Below are 14,793 nucleotides of genomic sequence, written 5' to 3' on the forward strand. Positions count from 1 at the left end.
TTTAATTTTTGTTTTGTTTTAGTACATCACCGTTAAAAACTTAACGGGAAATTTGCACGTGGCACCCAATTTATAGGTAAATTGTATCATTCATCACTCAATTATCTTCTTACTACTATTTTGGTCATTAAAATTTAATTTTTTAATTTAACTACTTAATTTTCAAATTAATCATAATTTAATCACTCTAACTTTCAAATTTAATTTTTTAATTATATATTAATAAAATAATAATACAAAATGTCATGTCACAAAAATTATTAATAAAATAAATTAGAGTGATTAAAATAGGAGCAATTTGAAAGTTGAGTAGTTAAATTAAAAAGTTTTAAACTTTAGAACCAAAATAAGAGTAAAAAGATAATTGTGTGATGAATGATATAGTTTACCCATAAAAATATAACGAATCAAAATTATAAGTACTAAAACGAATCAATTTAATAATTTAGGTACTAAACACATAATTTATACATATATTTATAAGCTTGCCGTCTCATGCAGGCATCACCACCAACTCTTCAACGATGAACACGAAACTAGCCAAGGCCAATCGACGTTCAAAATTGAGCTAATGAATCTACAAAGAGAGACCCAATAAATGATTACACCAATCCATCTATGAATAATGTTTACAAGTTCCACGCTTGCCTCATCAAAACCGGCCTCCGAAACGAGCCCGTCTCCCTCCGCCGTCTCCTGCTTTCTTTCGCCGCCGCCGCCCCGGCATCCTTACCCTATGCGCGCTCTGTTTTCGCTCGCATTCCGTCCCCGGATACCTTCGCTTACAACACCATCATCAGGGCCCACGCCCACTCCTCGCCTTCTCACGCCGTTTCACTCTTTTCCACCATGCGCCGTGACGGCGTATCCCCGGATCACTTCACTTTCCCCTTCGTCCTCAAAGCATGCGCCCGACTCCACGTAGGTCACGATGCTCACGGGCTCATTATCAAACTGGGTTTGGATTCCGATATTTATGTACAAAACGCTTTGATTAGTTTCTACGGCTCGATTGGGTCAGTGGCTACTGCACTCCACGTGTTCGATGAAATGCCAGAGAGAGACTTGGTTTCTTGGTCTAGCATGATCTCTTGTTTCGCAAATAATAACCTTGGGTATGAAGCTTTGGGTTTGTTTCAAGAAATGCAGTTGGCGGGAAATCTTAAGCCCGATGAAGTTACCATGCTTAGTGTAATATCGGCGGTTTCAAGCTTAGGAGCTTTGGAATTGGGCAAATGGGTTGATGCTTATATTTCAAGAACCCAGTTGAATCGCACCGTGTCATTGGGTACTGCGATGATTGATATGTATTCCAGATGCGGCTCTGTTGATGATTCCATAAAGATTTTCAATGGCATGGCCGTGAAAAATATCTTGACTTGGACGGTGCTGATCAACGGGCTGGCCGTTCACGGGCACGGCGAAGAGGCGTTGGAAGTGTTTCGGGAGATGAAAGAAGCTGGTTTGAAGCCTGATCATCTTACTTTCAACAGTGTTTTAGTGGCCTGTAGTCATGGCGGACTCGTGGAGGAAGGATGGGGCGTTTTCGAGAGTATAAAGACTGATTGCGGGATGGAACCGACAGTTGAACATTACGGTTGTATGGTTGATTTACTCGGTCGTGCAGGGTTGCTCGACAAAGCTTTTGAATTCGTCGATACGATGCCTACTAGGCCAAATGCAGTCATTTGGAGGACTTTGCTCGGAGCTTGTGTGAAACACGATGAGCTTAAGTTGGCCGAGAAAGCAAGGGCGAAGATCTACGAATTCCATCCTAATCACGATGGTGATTACGTGCTCTTATCGAATGCATACGGTCGAGTTGGTAGATGGGATGAGAAAGCAAATGTGAGAAACTCAATGAGGGAGAAGAAACTTGGGAAGGAACCTGGCTATAGCTTGCTCAGTGCAGGGGACATGGTTTATGAGTTTGTTTCCGGAGACGATTCGCATCCTAAATCCAACGAAATCAAACGATTCTTGATTTCGATAATCGATGATCTTCTAGCCGAAGGCTACACTCCCCATACCAGCAACGTGTTGCATGACATCGAAGACGAGGAGAAGGAGCAGAGCCTCAGCTACCATAGTGAGAAATTGGCCGTTGCATTCGCGCTTCTTAGATTCAAGGATAGGAAGATCATAAGGGTCATAAAGAATCTTCGAATTTGTTATGATTGTCATTGTTTCATGAAAAATGTTTCCGATAAGTTCGACCGGGAAATCGTTGTCCGAGACCGGAATCGGTTCCATCGTTTTAGTAAGGGATCTTGTTCTTGCAAGGATTACTGGTAATAGACTAATATCTATTCCTATTTGGCCCTTTCTGTTACTGCTGCTAACCATTTTATTGACTATGGTGCTTATTAAGCGAGTCGATCGCAAGTTAGGTAGTGTTCGACTCGTGTTTGTTAAAAAAATTTGTTGCTCGACTCGTTGCTCATTAAGCTTGTTAAAAATTTCCTTGACTTGTACTCGTTAAAAAAACTCGTTACTCATTAAGCTCGTTAAGTTCCCCGAAATTTTAACCTTATTTTCTTAACTACATGTAAAATCTATTATATTACATATAACTTAATATAAACATATATTAATAAATTTAACTCAAAAAAAATATCAAAAGAGTGTATACAACAATTTCTAATTCTAAATACTAAAGTAATAATCCACAAACACATTAAACTAATAAATAAGATTTGATTTTTGGATATAGTAAAATATTAATTAATAATTTAGTTTTTTTGTTATTTATTAGAACATTAATAAGTTAGTAATTTATCATCTTTTTTATTATTTATTAGTAAATTAGTAATTTTTTAATAAAATAATTTTTGATATAACTACTAAAAAATTATATAAAAAAATTAATGAGTTGTTCGCGAATTTATTGAGTCGGGTTGAATTTTATTCGACTCAACTTATCAAAGTATTAAGATCGAATCAACCCAAATCGAATTTAAACTAATCACGAGCGTTGAACTCATTAAGTACATATTGTGATTAATGATTTAAGCATTTTGATTATTATTTTTAATTGAAGGAAAGAAAACGCGTTTTTATTTGTCAAATGAAATGATGGTGACTTTACTGCTAATGACTATAGTAAACTTTAGCTTAGTAGTGGTTTTGAGGTAATTTTATATTAAAAACCTTAAACATATAATTATTTAAAAGATATGATCATCTAGAAATTATTTGAAAGAATAACCCTAAATCGTCCACATCAGATGATTTACTAGCCTGCAAACTGCGTGTTAAATCCTCGTACCCTCCAACACTTGAGATACATCCGACGTGGGCGTATTTTCCAGGTAAGCTAATAAAACAATTGGATAAAATTACCTCGCGTATTGCGAAGCGTGAGATAGCCTTTATGATCTAAAATATCGCGAGATATATGGGAGACCTCGCGGCATGTAAAGCACGAGGATAATATATTTTCTATCATCCCTTCAGTGTCCATAACATTGTTCGAATACTATTTCCGGGTGGGAAACTAATTTTTTATAAAAAAATCTAATTATAAATGTGTAGTGTTACAATTTATCTTTAAGGTTACTATAATATCAACATATATACGACATTTTAAGCAGTGTAAAAATGACATTGAAAATAGTTAGAAATCATGGTTTTTTGAAGAAAGAAGAAAAAATGGTTTGATATACATATTGGAGTGTTATTTCTGTTTTGTAAATATGAGTAATATGTGTTCTTAATTAAAAAAGAAATAATGCAAAAAACCCATTTAATTGATACGTGTGCCTAAGCGATTGGGACATTTGTTCTTTGTGTGTCCGGGATTCCTACATATAGAGCAAAATTTCGGTTGTCTGATTCTTTCTGGATGTTCGACCAAATCCTCGTCACAAAAAAACTAGGTTGATCGTGGACGATCGTTTTTTTCGTTATAGTGCATAATATGGTCGTATTGTAGGTTCATCATCAACTTATCTAGATCTCATTCATTTCCAATGAGAGAGAATACATATTCATAAACCTTGAATATAGTTTCAAGTAAGTAAACTCAATCAACGAATCTCATGTAGGGTATCCAAACAGTAGAAATAACAGCAATGGTGTGCGTACACAGGTATTTGAAAGTTTGGAAAAATCCGTACTCGCATATTTTTTTCTTGTAAATTAACTACGTATGTGTTGTATTATATGCCTTCCAATGGTCTCACAAATTTTGATACACGGAATAATGACACTTCGCGAGAGAAGTATATGGCACTCATCGCGTTAGAATGGTGTTGTAATGTTTGCAATTTCTAAGGAGGTCTGGGTGGATTTGGTGGCCACATGCCATCCAGTCAACTGTTTACCTTACCAAGGTTGAGAAAAGGGTTGTCAGTCGATAATATCTTGCTTTGACAAAAAACGTGATAGGCAAATGACACACTCCCTTTAGTGATGAATTTATTGCCTCAACCAAGTTCATTTTCATGTGACTGTACTTTCTATCCCCATTAAATGATCGAAACAATTTCTCTTTTGGGATTCTAACAAGGTAGTTGAAGCCCTCAAAATTCATGTCTAAGTTCCTACATCAGGTCCTCAAACTTACATACGAACTTTGTGTAACCTATCAATAAAAAGTGGAACAATTAATATGAAATAATTTTTTATAAAGATATGGTAAACCGAAAAAGGTAAAATATGTACCCATTTGAAGCACCATTAGACGCTCATCTTGACTCTTGAACTTCTGCAAATAGTTTGCGGCAATATGTCGTATATAGTACCGGTGATAAATATTGGGGGTTCGTAAGACGGGCCCATATGCTGGAGTGCGTATTTGATACCATCACCTATGCAAAAAATAAGACAAATCACATCATCTCTATCCCGCATCACATGTAATAGAACATATGTTTGTAAGTTCGTAAGGAAGAATTCCCAAGAGTCGATATCTTCATTTTCGACAATTGCGAAGGTGATGGGAATAATTTTTCTGTTGATTTCTTGTGAAACCACTAATAACATTATTTGAGTGTATTGACCATATAACCAAGTGTCGTCGATTTGAACAATCGACTTGCAGTGTCAGAATGGATTAATGCATTGTGGAAATGTCCAAAAGAGCCGATAGAATTGGCAGACACCTTGTACAACACGATCATATTCATATGTTGGGATTGTTTCCAATTTCACAATTGTTCCTGAAATATGTTTCTGCATCAATTTAAGCCATGACCGCAATTCATTGTATGATTCCTCCCATTGGATGAACAATTTTTATTGGGCATGATACCTTACATACTATGCTTTGTGGTAGTCAATTGTGTACTCGTATAGCGATGTAACTGAAGCAATACAGGTCACAACCGTAACACGTGGATTTGATTTGAGCAACGGAATGAAGGCTTCATAAAGCACGTGTACATCCAAGTTACGATGATCTTGATTTAGGATGTTGACGGTGCATGTATGTGGTTAGACGTATTTTATGAGTTTCCAAAGGTTGTTCATCGTCTTCAACCGTGATACACGAACCATCCAATTATATTCATGCTTCTTATGGAGACATTCAACGATGTACTTATCTGCATCAATTTTTTTACAGTTGATTTGATGGAACGACGTATGTTGTAGTTATTGATTGCAGCCACAACTTGTTCTTTTGTCCTGAAACTCATTTGTAAAAAGAGTAAATAAAATTATCAACTTACCAATAAACAAATCAAAATAAATAATAAAAAAATAAAACATTATATTAACCTGAAAACCATTCCAACATAGAGATCACCATCACTACGTTGATTGTATTGCTCAATGTGTGGGAATTAGAAAAATTCCGGAGCGTTGAATACTTCCATATCAATTGTTTTAAAGTGTGATAGTGGCTGGTAATAAAAAAATAGGCATTGCAGCATATGGAATCATTGTAGTTGCGTCGTATTCTTCGTTGTCTTCTGCTTCTGGTGGCATGTCAATGTTTTATGGTTCTTCACAGAAGGGGCCTAACTCATCACCATCGGAGCCGAGCTTCCTTATTGGTTCTTCGTCAAACTGATCCACTTCAAAGTGGAATAGTTCAGCCTTATTTAAATCAAAGTTAGTCGTTGCTGCAGGTGTTCGTCGATTACGAGACCCCTCACAAACAGATTCCCCAAGTTCGACGTTATCCACATAAGGGATATACATTGAATATCATTCAGATGAGAAATCTTCGGACGAGTTAAACGTGGATTGTTGCGTTGGTGGCATGTTCAAGTCAAACTCGAATCTAGCAATGCAAGAATGCCTTGGCATTGAAGACGATGATGCACCCAAATCGTTATGTGTACAATGTGTGCTTAACAAATTGAAGTCGTTTCTCAAAATTATCGTCGAACTGTCAACAATTGGATTAAAGTCGAACTTTGTCTCCAACTTGGCACACTGATACCATCATCAGCATCAGAAAACAATGGATACAACTCCATCAGCCATCCAAATAATTATTGCAAGTAAGCATCGACCATCATATGCACATCACCATTGTCTTAAACGATGTATATTGTGTACGTTAATGGTTCTAACGACGTCAGTAGTCGATACTTCAAGAGTAACAATTTTGTACCACGAGTATGTAGGACAATTTTCTTCACTTTCTTCATCACCTTGTTATACATTAACTTCGTTGGTAGCGTTATTGTCACAGTGTGTACGGGCTGAAACACGACACCGAGAGATGCATCACCGATCATTTCACCATCGTAAGATACCAAAGCAGTAAGGCTTTCTCTCCTCGACATTTTAGCTAAGTTTTTACCCAATAATACTAAATTGTGATTGCTTTATTGGCGTTCAAGAACCTCGCGGGTTGTAAGACACGATTTCCAAATAACGCGGGTTGCAGGGTGCGAGTTCATGGTATCTCGCGTTTTGCAAGATGCGTGGTTCTGCTAAAGTACTATAGATATCGCGTGATGTATGATGCGATTTTCACTGAAACATGTTTATTAATTTATTAGAAAAATAACTCCCAAGATGAATTGACTAATGGAAAATAGTTCGCAAAACTAAAAATTATTCGATAAACTGCAATTGCTTAATTAACTCAAAATAAAATAGTTTAGTACAAAATAATAAAATAGTTTGCATAACAAAAAATATTTTGATTAACTCAAAATAAAATAATTTAGTACAAATATTTCAATTTTGAAAAACGAAATAAATGACAGCTAATAATGCCTATGTCTACCAGTTCCGTATCGTGGTGGATGACGAGTCCGACACAAACGTAATTGCGATTCCTCTTCATCTTTAGTAATATCATCATCAAGATCGAGGGATCATAGTTGTATATGCAATCAATTCACCACTGGCACTGGAATCGGGACTGGTGTAGAATATGATATGTGGTAGCATCTGCTCAACAATACAAGATCCAAAGTTAGCCATCAATTGTGTCGGTGGTGAATTGAACTGGTCAAAGACGTCGGTGAGGAAACCTTCAGAGAACTACCCCATTTGATGAAATACTGATTGAGTCGAGTGGGTGTACACACGATCAAGGTGTGTCAGCGGTGTATGAGTATGTCCATGTGTTGTTGTCGATGAGGATGATGCACCTTGTTATCTTCTTCTTCTCTGCCTTGACTCCCCCACGTTGCCTCATCATCCGTGGGCGTGGAGGAACATATAATTCTCGCGCTCGCTCTTCATCGGTCAATATATGTGGCATCTCATATTCTTGGTGCCACCGCATATAATCGTATATCATACTATGGTCGAAGATAGGTTGAGACGTTGGCGTCCTCTCGAATCTTCGGACCCACTCATTCGGATACACCACATTATGGTCCGCCCAATTAATTTTCGCCTTTTCTTTTCGTGTCAGTTGATGCAACTGATCCAAGAAATGTGGATGTGGCAGAATTGATTGGACATAATTAAATTGTCGAAGGACGCACTCGATAGGATGCCACTCGACTATCTCATACAAAATCAGCGGACTGACACAATGTAAACGAGCACATTAGTCACTCGAATCTTATAGACAGACGGCAATAACAACATCACAGTAAGGCGTCCATAAGAACTATAAAATTAAAATTACATAACTTTGTTGGGTAAAAACCTTAAATAAATTAAATTATTATAAAAATATAAGATAAAAGTCGAAGGAAAATATTTTATTACATAATGTCCAAACTTATTAATTAAGAGTCTGAAGTCTCGTTAGTGTGTTGGTAAGTAGGCGTGAGAGGTTTCATCAGTCTACCTATCATTAATACAATTGAATTGTATTATTTGTTAATAATATTATAAAAAATAAATAAAAATATTTTTTTACCTCTACGTAATGGAAATTCATATGAGACATGTGTTTTAAGGATCATACATAAAAATGACATTTGAATCCAAGCCCATGACTGTAACAACAATAAACACTCTCCAATGATATTTTTCGTCGAATCTACGAATCTATAAAGTTGCCCAAAAAATGCCAAAACTGCCGACCCCCAACTTATATTTCTTGAATCACTCAAATTTTGCAAATAATTTAACCACATTAGATGTACTTTATTTCGGGGTTTTTTAGGCATTAAAATCCCCCAATAACTCGTAGTATATGCGCATGAGCAAATCGCTTCAAAAAATTAATAAAATAATATAAATATTTAATTTCTAAATAAATAAATATTCATAGATAAAAACATTTATATTTACCCCCTTCATTTCATGTTCTGCATTCTAGGGTAGGTTCATAAAATTTTTATCAAAAAATTTAATTTTTATTTTTTCACCATCGCGTGCATCATCAGGCGGATAAATTTCGAGCAATACCTCACATACGTTTCTAAGGGCGTCGACAACACCAATAATAACTACTCCATCAATAGACAGTCCCAGATGAAATGTAACATCTTGCGGTAATAGTTGCCTCCCCACACGGTAAATGAAACATGTGCATCTCAGGTCTCCATCTTTTCACCAACGTATTTATAAGTGGAGGATGCAGCTTCACACTGTCACCAGTTATACTACTGATATATCTGAAACCCACTAAATGTAAATAGTCAATAATATCTGTATCAGGTGGTGTCACACGATTTAAATGACACTCTAATCCACGTTCATATCTTTACGAAATATATATATTAAAAAAATATTTAAATATCAAAATAAATAGACTAAATCAATAAATAAATAGTAAAAATATAAAATAGTATTAATTAATTTACATCATCATTTCGCCTCCAATAATCGAATACGCGATTTCGATCATGTCTTAATAAAGTCGCCATCATGATATGAAATCTTTGAATATATGAAAGGGATGGGTGTGGTGATGAATATGAGTGAAGGGCCCTATTTATAACCCTTCTTGTACCCCGGGAAGCACAATTTTAAATACAACTTGCATCCTACAAGACGTGAGTTACGTTGAAAACAAACGAAATTTATTTCGTTACCAGTACCTCGCGGTTTGTAAGTCGCGAGATTACTTTATCTTTTAAATTTCATAATATATTATAATTATAATATTATTAATTATTTATTATATTTAATATTTTACCCATATAATTTTTCATTATTTCAAAATTTACAATATATATATTATAATTATCTTTTATAAAATATCTATTTTAATTACTATATTTATATATTATTATATTTTAATTATTTTTTATATTTAATAAATAATAATAATAATAATTATTATTATATTTATATTTATATATTCATTTAATTTCTAAGTTCCAAATTAGGTTGTTATACGGAATTCGAAAGAACCTCGCCCTTTGCAGACCACAAGATCCTTTATAAATCTCTCGATATTTTGGATCATAAATGTTACCTCGCGCTTCGCAATAAGCCAGTTCATTTTATCCAATTATTTTATTGGCTTACCTAGAAAATGTGCACACTTCAGATGTATCTCGCGTGTTGAAAGGTGCAAAGATTTAACATGCGGTTTACATATCGCGAGGTCGTCCGATATGGACGATTTGGGGTTATTCTTTTAAATAATTTCTAAAAGGTCCTATTTCACATCAATTTAGCCGAAGTTGCTCAATGACATCATTCTATACCCTACTTCTAATTTAAAACTCTAAATTATAAATCATAACCCCATAACCATAAATCTTAAACCCTAAACCTAAAATCTTAATTTAGGGTTTTAAGTCAAGGGTAGTGTATAGAATAATACAATTAAACAACTTTGAGGACTAAATTGATGTAAAAATACGATAGAGGCGAAAGCGATAAATTGAGTCTATTACCGGGGAAAAGGTGTCCCTTAAGCCAAATAGTTAACGACGTAAAAAATAATGCCGTTTAAGAAAAATAAAATTTTCACCAAAATAATGTTGTTTTGAATCTATATAACAACTCATTCTAACGACATTAACTATTTAACGGCCGAGTGATAAAAAAACTCAATGCATTAAGTTCAGTGATAAAAAAACTCAATGCATTAAGTTCATTGAAGAAATTGAAAATATTTAAAATATAATGAGTAAAATAAAAAGTAAAGTTTAATTACCAAATTTGTAATTTACTCTTTAGATAATTTGTATTAGAACAGTTGTGCCTTGTATATACTGCAAATGTTGGAAGTTAATTATATTATTATGCAAGCTAATAACGTTAGGTAACAAGTTCACATCTGAATTTTAAGTTTAAATTATAATTTAAAATTTAATTCAAATTCGAGTTTATTTGGGTTTTACTTTTAAGATTTAAATTAAAATTTTAATTTAAAACTCATAATTAAAATTTTAATTTGATTGAATTCGCTTCTAAAGTTGCGATTCATCAACTTTAAATATATTTTCTATAATTTGTATTTTAATAATGATTAAAAAATAAAAAAAAGTTGGTACTTACAAGTTAATCGAGATTAAATATTAAAATATTCATTAATTTTTTAAAATAACTTGAGTTGTTCGATCTCAACATCATTAATAGCTTGAATTATTCTATTTACCTATATTCAACTCGATAATATTAAAATCAATTTTTTTTTCAATTAAAAACGACTTTAATCTTAAAAAATTAATTCGACTTTTTCTACCAAAATCATATACGCACTAACCTAACTTCGATCGATTGCTCCAGCTAACAGACTTGAATATACAATGTATTATAAATATATTTTTCAAAAAAATATATGATACATTAACTGTATAAATTAATTAAGATTTAAAATTTTAACATTTTAATTAAGATTTAAATTTTAAAATTAATTAATCTGAGTAAATATAAGATAGTATCAAAGAATGGGCATAGGTCGAATTGGTTCACCCATCAACCTGACCTGACTCGAAAAATATATTCTGACACTAAAACCCAACTCAACTCAGGATTAGTGTGACATCACACAACCTAGACCCGACTTTTTGAGATAAAACTCGAACCCGACCTGATTCAACATGAAATAATTATAATTTTTTTAAAAAATATTACTTTTATTCATTAAAAATAAGAATCTATTTGAAAAAAATAATATAAAGATGTATTATTATAATTATCTCTAAATATATAAGATATAATTATATTATTTTTTAATACAATATTTTTTACCTTAAATCTGAGTCTGGTGTGACTTGAACATATTCTCTAAAAAATCGAACTTAATCCGAACCTATTTTTTTTATAGAAAAGCTTGATTCCCTCAAGTTCGGATCCCGTACTAATATCTTATAGAATATGTAGATGCTCAATTTGTCCGGGTCTTATTCGAAGGCCCGATGAACAGTCCTAATTACAAAAGGGCTGTCAAATTTAGCCGGGGCAGAGCCCACCCGTGAAGACCTGAGACGTTAGGGTTTTGTTCCTCAGTTCCCAGTGCCACAACAGGAGCACCGTTGGATCTGCTGTGATCCAACAACTCACCAAACCATGCAGCAAGTTAAGGCAGTCCAGTGGATAGTGCACATTATCCATATTGATCGCAAATTTTGAATATGTTACAAGCATATTTGGATGATGAAGTCTTCTTAACAATTATTATATTATCTCTTAGCTTTCCAACGCACTTTTAATCGCATCAATCCGATATCGATAGCTCAAGATATGATCAGATAACCGAAGACTGTGCAGGCTGGAAAATCAATACGGGATTTATGAATTTTCAACATACCTTTGCTCACTTGCACAATAGACACGTTGGAACAGCACTTGGGAACACTTGGGAGTGTCTAATCCAGCTGAAATTAGACATTAAACAGCTCATACTTGTTGACCAGCCACCACTCACGCATGATTAGAGGGAAATCATACACATCAAGTTCCACTCATGCTCCACTCACCCTCAAATTCTGCCCATATGCGTGTAGTTTGCCCAAACACATGCTTATGCCATTTTTTTATTCCTACATGAAGCATTAATGGGAGAATATTACTCCACTATCTATATTTAATAGGTTATTGGATATAGCATTAAGGAAAAGGGGGGAGCAAATGAACGTGGGAGGATGGTTGGTTTAATGAATGATAATTTTGCAACTTAAAAGGGGGACGGTAGGAAGACCACGAGCCCTGGTTTTTTTTTTTTGGGGGGGGGGGGAAACGAAAAAGAGAAGGTTGAGCAGAGAGGAGAGAACGGTGCAGTTTCACTTGGGAGTGGAGTAACCCGTGCCTGTGGGGAAGGGTAAACCATGACCGTTTCTTAGTTGGGTTATCTTCAATCTCTTCTGCCTCTTCACTCAGCGGTGTCTTTAGCTCGATTCACCTCGTGTATTGGAACCGATTCAATGTGCTCGAAGTCGTTGTCTCAAGGTATGCTTTGCAGTGCGAATCCAGGAGTTTGATAAACTCCAAAATGTTTGTAAATTGGTTTCCCCAATCAACCTCTGTTTGTTTGTTTGTGTTGTCTTACCTCCTAGCACCATAATATTCATCTCCAATCACGTGTCAATCTAAAGATATCAATTTGAAAACACTTATATGCTTTTTGTTGGTTAGATTTATATATGTGCAATTATTATAGTTCTTAATGTATAAGGTTTAGTTTTTTTTTTTAAATAAGACCATGAGAAACTGAAATGCAGAAAGGGGGCCTCTTACGTATCATATATATGCGTATATGTTTGTCTTGGTGCATAAATGGGTGTTATTGCTTTTCATGAATGCATGCATTTTGTATAGTTATATGTACACGTGAGGTGTGTATTTCTTAGTAATTAGGGGATATTCGCATCTATTGAGTTCGTGTTGTTTGATTATGTTAATCGATTTATCACATAAAATCATGTGAATTTATTTGATTATTGAAACATAGTTCTAATTGCATTTGTAGGTGTATGTATTTTTGAAATATACTAATCTAGGTCGAATCATTTATTTGAGCATGCGACACTTCCTTAGTTAATTTGCATGATAGCCTCATGAGCATAACTCGACCGTATGACATTATTAGATTAAATGTAATACCCTTTTAATCTAAAGTTGTTTTAAGTTGGTTGTCTTAACTGATAAGAAGTTTGTTTCTAACAATTTTAAAATTAAAAATGTATCCCATCAGTGACATCAAAGAAATTTATTTATCACTTTAAAAGTTTGGGAATGGAAGAAAAAGAAATATTCGACTATTTAAATCTATCGAGAAAAGGTTGTTATAACTAATTTAAGATCTGATCTCGATATTTGTAAATAATCGAATATTCTTTATCTTTCTAAAGAATGGGTAATTTTAATTTAACCTATTTTGGTGCTTTTGAATGTTGTAAATTTGTATGTTATTGTTTTGTCGGGGATCATAAATCAAATTAAAATCGAATTTGTAAATTTCATTGCAAAGACATTAATTAATCGACGAGGTACCGATCTAGGGCGTTGTGGGGTGCTAATCCTTCCCCACGCGTAATCGACTCCCGAACTCATTTTCTGGTAACACGGACCTAAATTTGTTGTTTTAATTAAAATTAATTTTTATTTAAGATAACGAAAACGTTTTTGGGTGCTCAATCACATCCTAATCAAAGATTGGTGGCGACTCTTCGAATTTGTGTTTTTATCATGAATGAATTCCCAAATTTTCGAAACGAGAGGTTTTCTAAAATCGCATTGTTTTTTAATTTAAATTCAATTTTAAGAGAATAATTAAAAATGATGCAGTTTTCAAAATCTCGCTTCCCCTCGTTTAAAAATCGTTTCGACATTATATATTTTAAAGATAACTCTTAAATATTTAGTATTGAGTATCCTAACATTCTTGATGCTATAACTCAGAAACTCAAATACTGACAACAATTCCTCTTTAAACTAATATGTTGTCCAGGCGGCCACCCGGCAGGGCAGGGTTTGCCGCGGTATCTCCGTGGGAACAGAAAATTTCAACTTTAGAGCCCCCAGTGTGTACGCTACCACCGAGTTAAAAGAAACAGAGACTTTTATGACTCATCCCTTTGACCTTTCCCTCTTCTCATACATTTTCCTTACACCTTCCCCACTGCAATAAATCTCCATCTTCCCATTTTCTCACTTGAATTCTTCAACTCAAATTCCCAGTTCTTTGCTTAAAGAAAAATACTTTCCCAGAAAAGAAATAGCAAGAAATCCTTCCTCAGGAGAATTTGGCTCAAAATTCTGGTTAGTTCTCCCAACTTCTCGCACTTTCTTTTCCCTGATTCTCTCTTGAATATATATACATACATATATATATATATATATATATATATATATACAGATAGAGAGAGACAGACATTCCTAGTTTCATGGAAACTGAAGCAGACCCTGGATTCATAGAATAAGAAAAACCGAAATTTATGGCCTTTTTCTTATGTTTTTTATGATTTTAACAGGTCTACTAAATGCCAAGCTTGTAGATGGAAAGAAACATTTACTTCTTAC

General features: G+C 34.2%; 1 protein-coding gene across 1 annotated transcript; it reads left to right on the forward strand.

Annotated features, from left to right (window-relative positions):
- The first annotated feature begins 604 nt into the window (after positions 1–604).
- Positions 605–2,295, forward strand: LOC120203158 (pentatricopeptide repeat-containing protein At4g21065-like). The gene has a single exon (XM_039203505.1). The coding sequence runs from the start codon at positions 619–621 to the stop codon at positions 2,293–2,295; it is 1,677 nt and encodes a 558-aa protein (XP_039059436.1). The 5' UTR covers positions 605–618.
- The last annotated feature ends 12,498 nt before the right edge of the window (positions 2,296–14,793 follow it).

The sequence above is a fragment of the Hibiscus syriacus genome, unplaced genomic scaffold (genome assembly GCF_006381635.1).
Source record: "Hibiscus syriacus cultivar Baekdansim isolate YM2019G1 unplaced genomic scaffold, ASM638163v2 tig00009055_pilon, whole genome shotgun sequence".
Classification (NCBI taxonomy): domain Eukaryota; kingdom Viridiplantae; phylum Streptophyta; class Magnoliopsida; order Malvales; family Malvaceae; genus Hibiscus; species Hibiscus syriacus.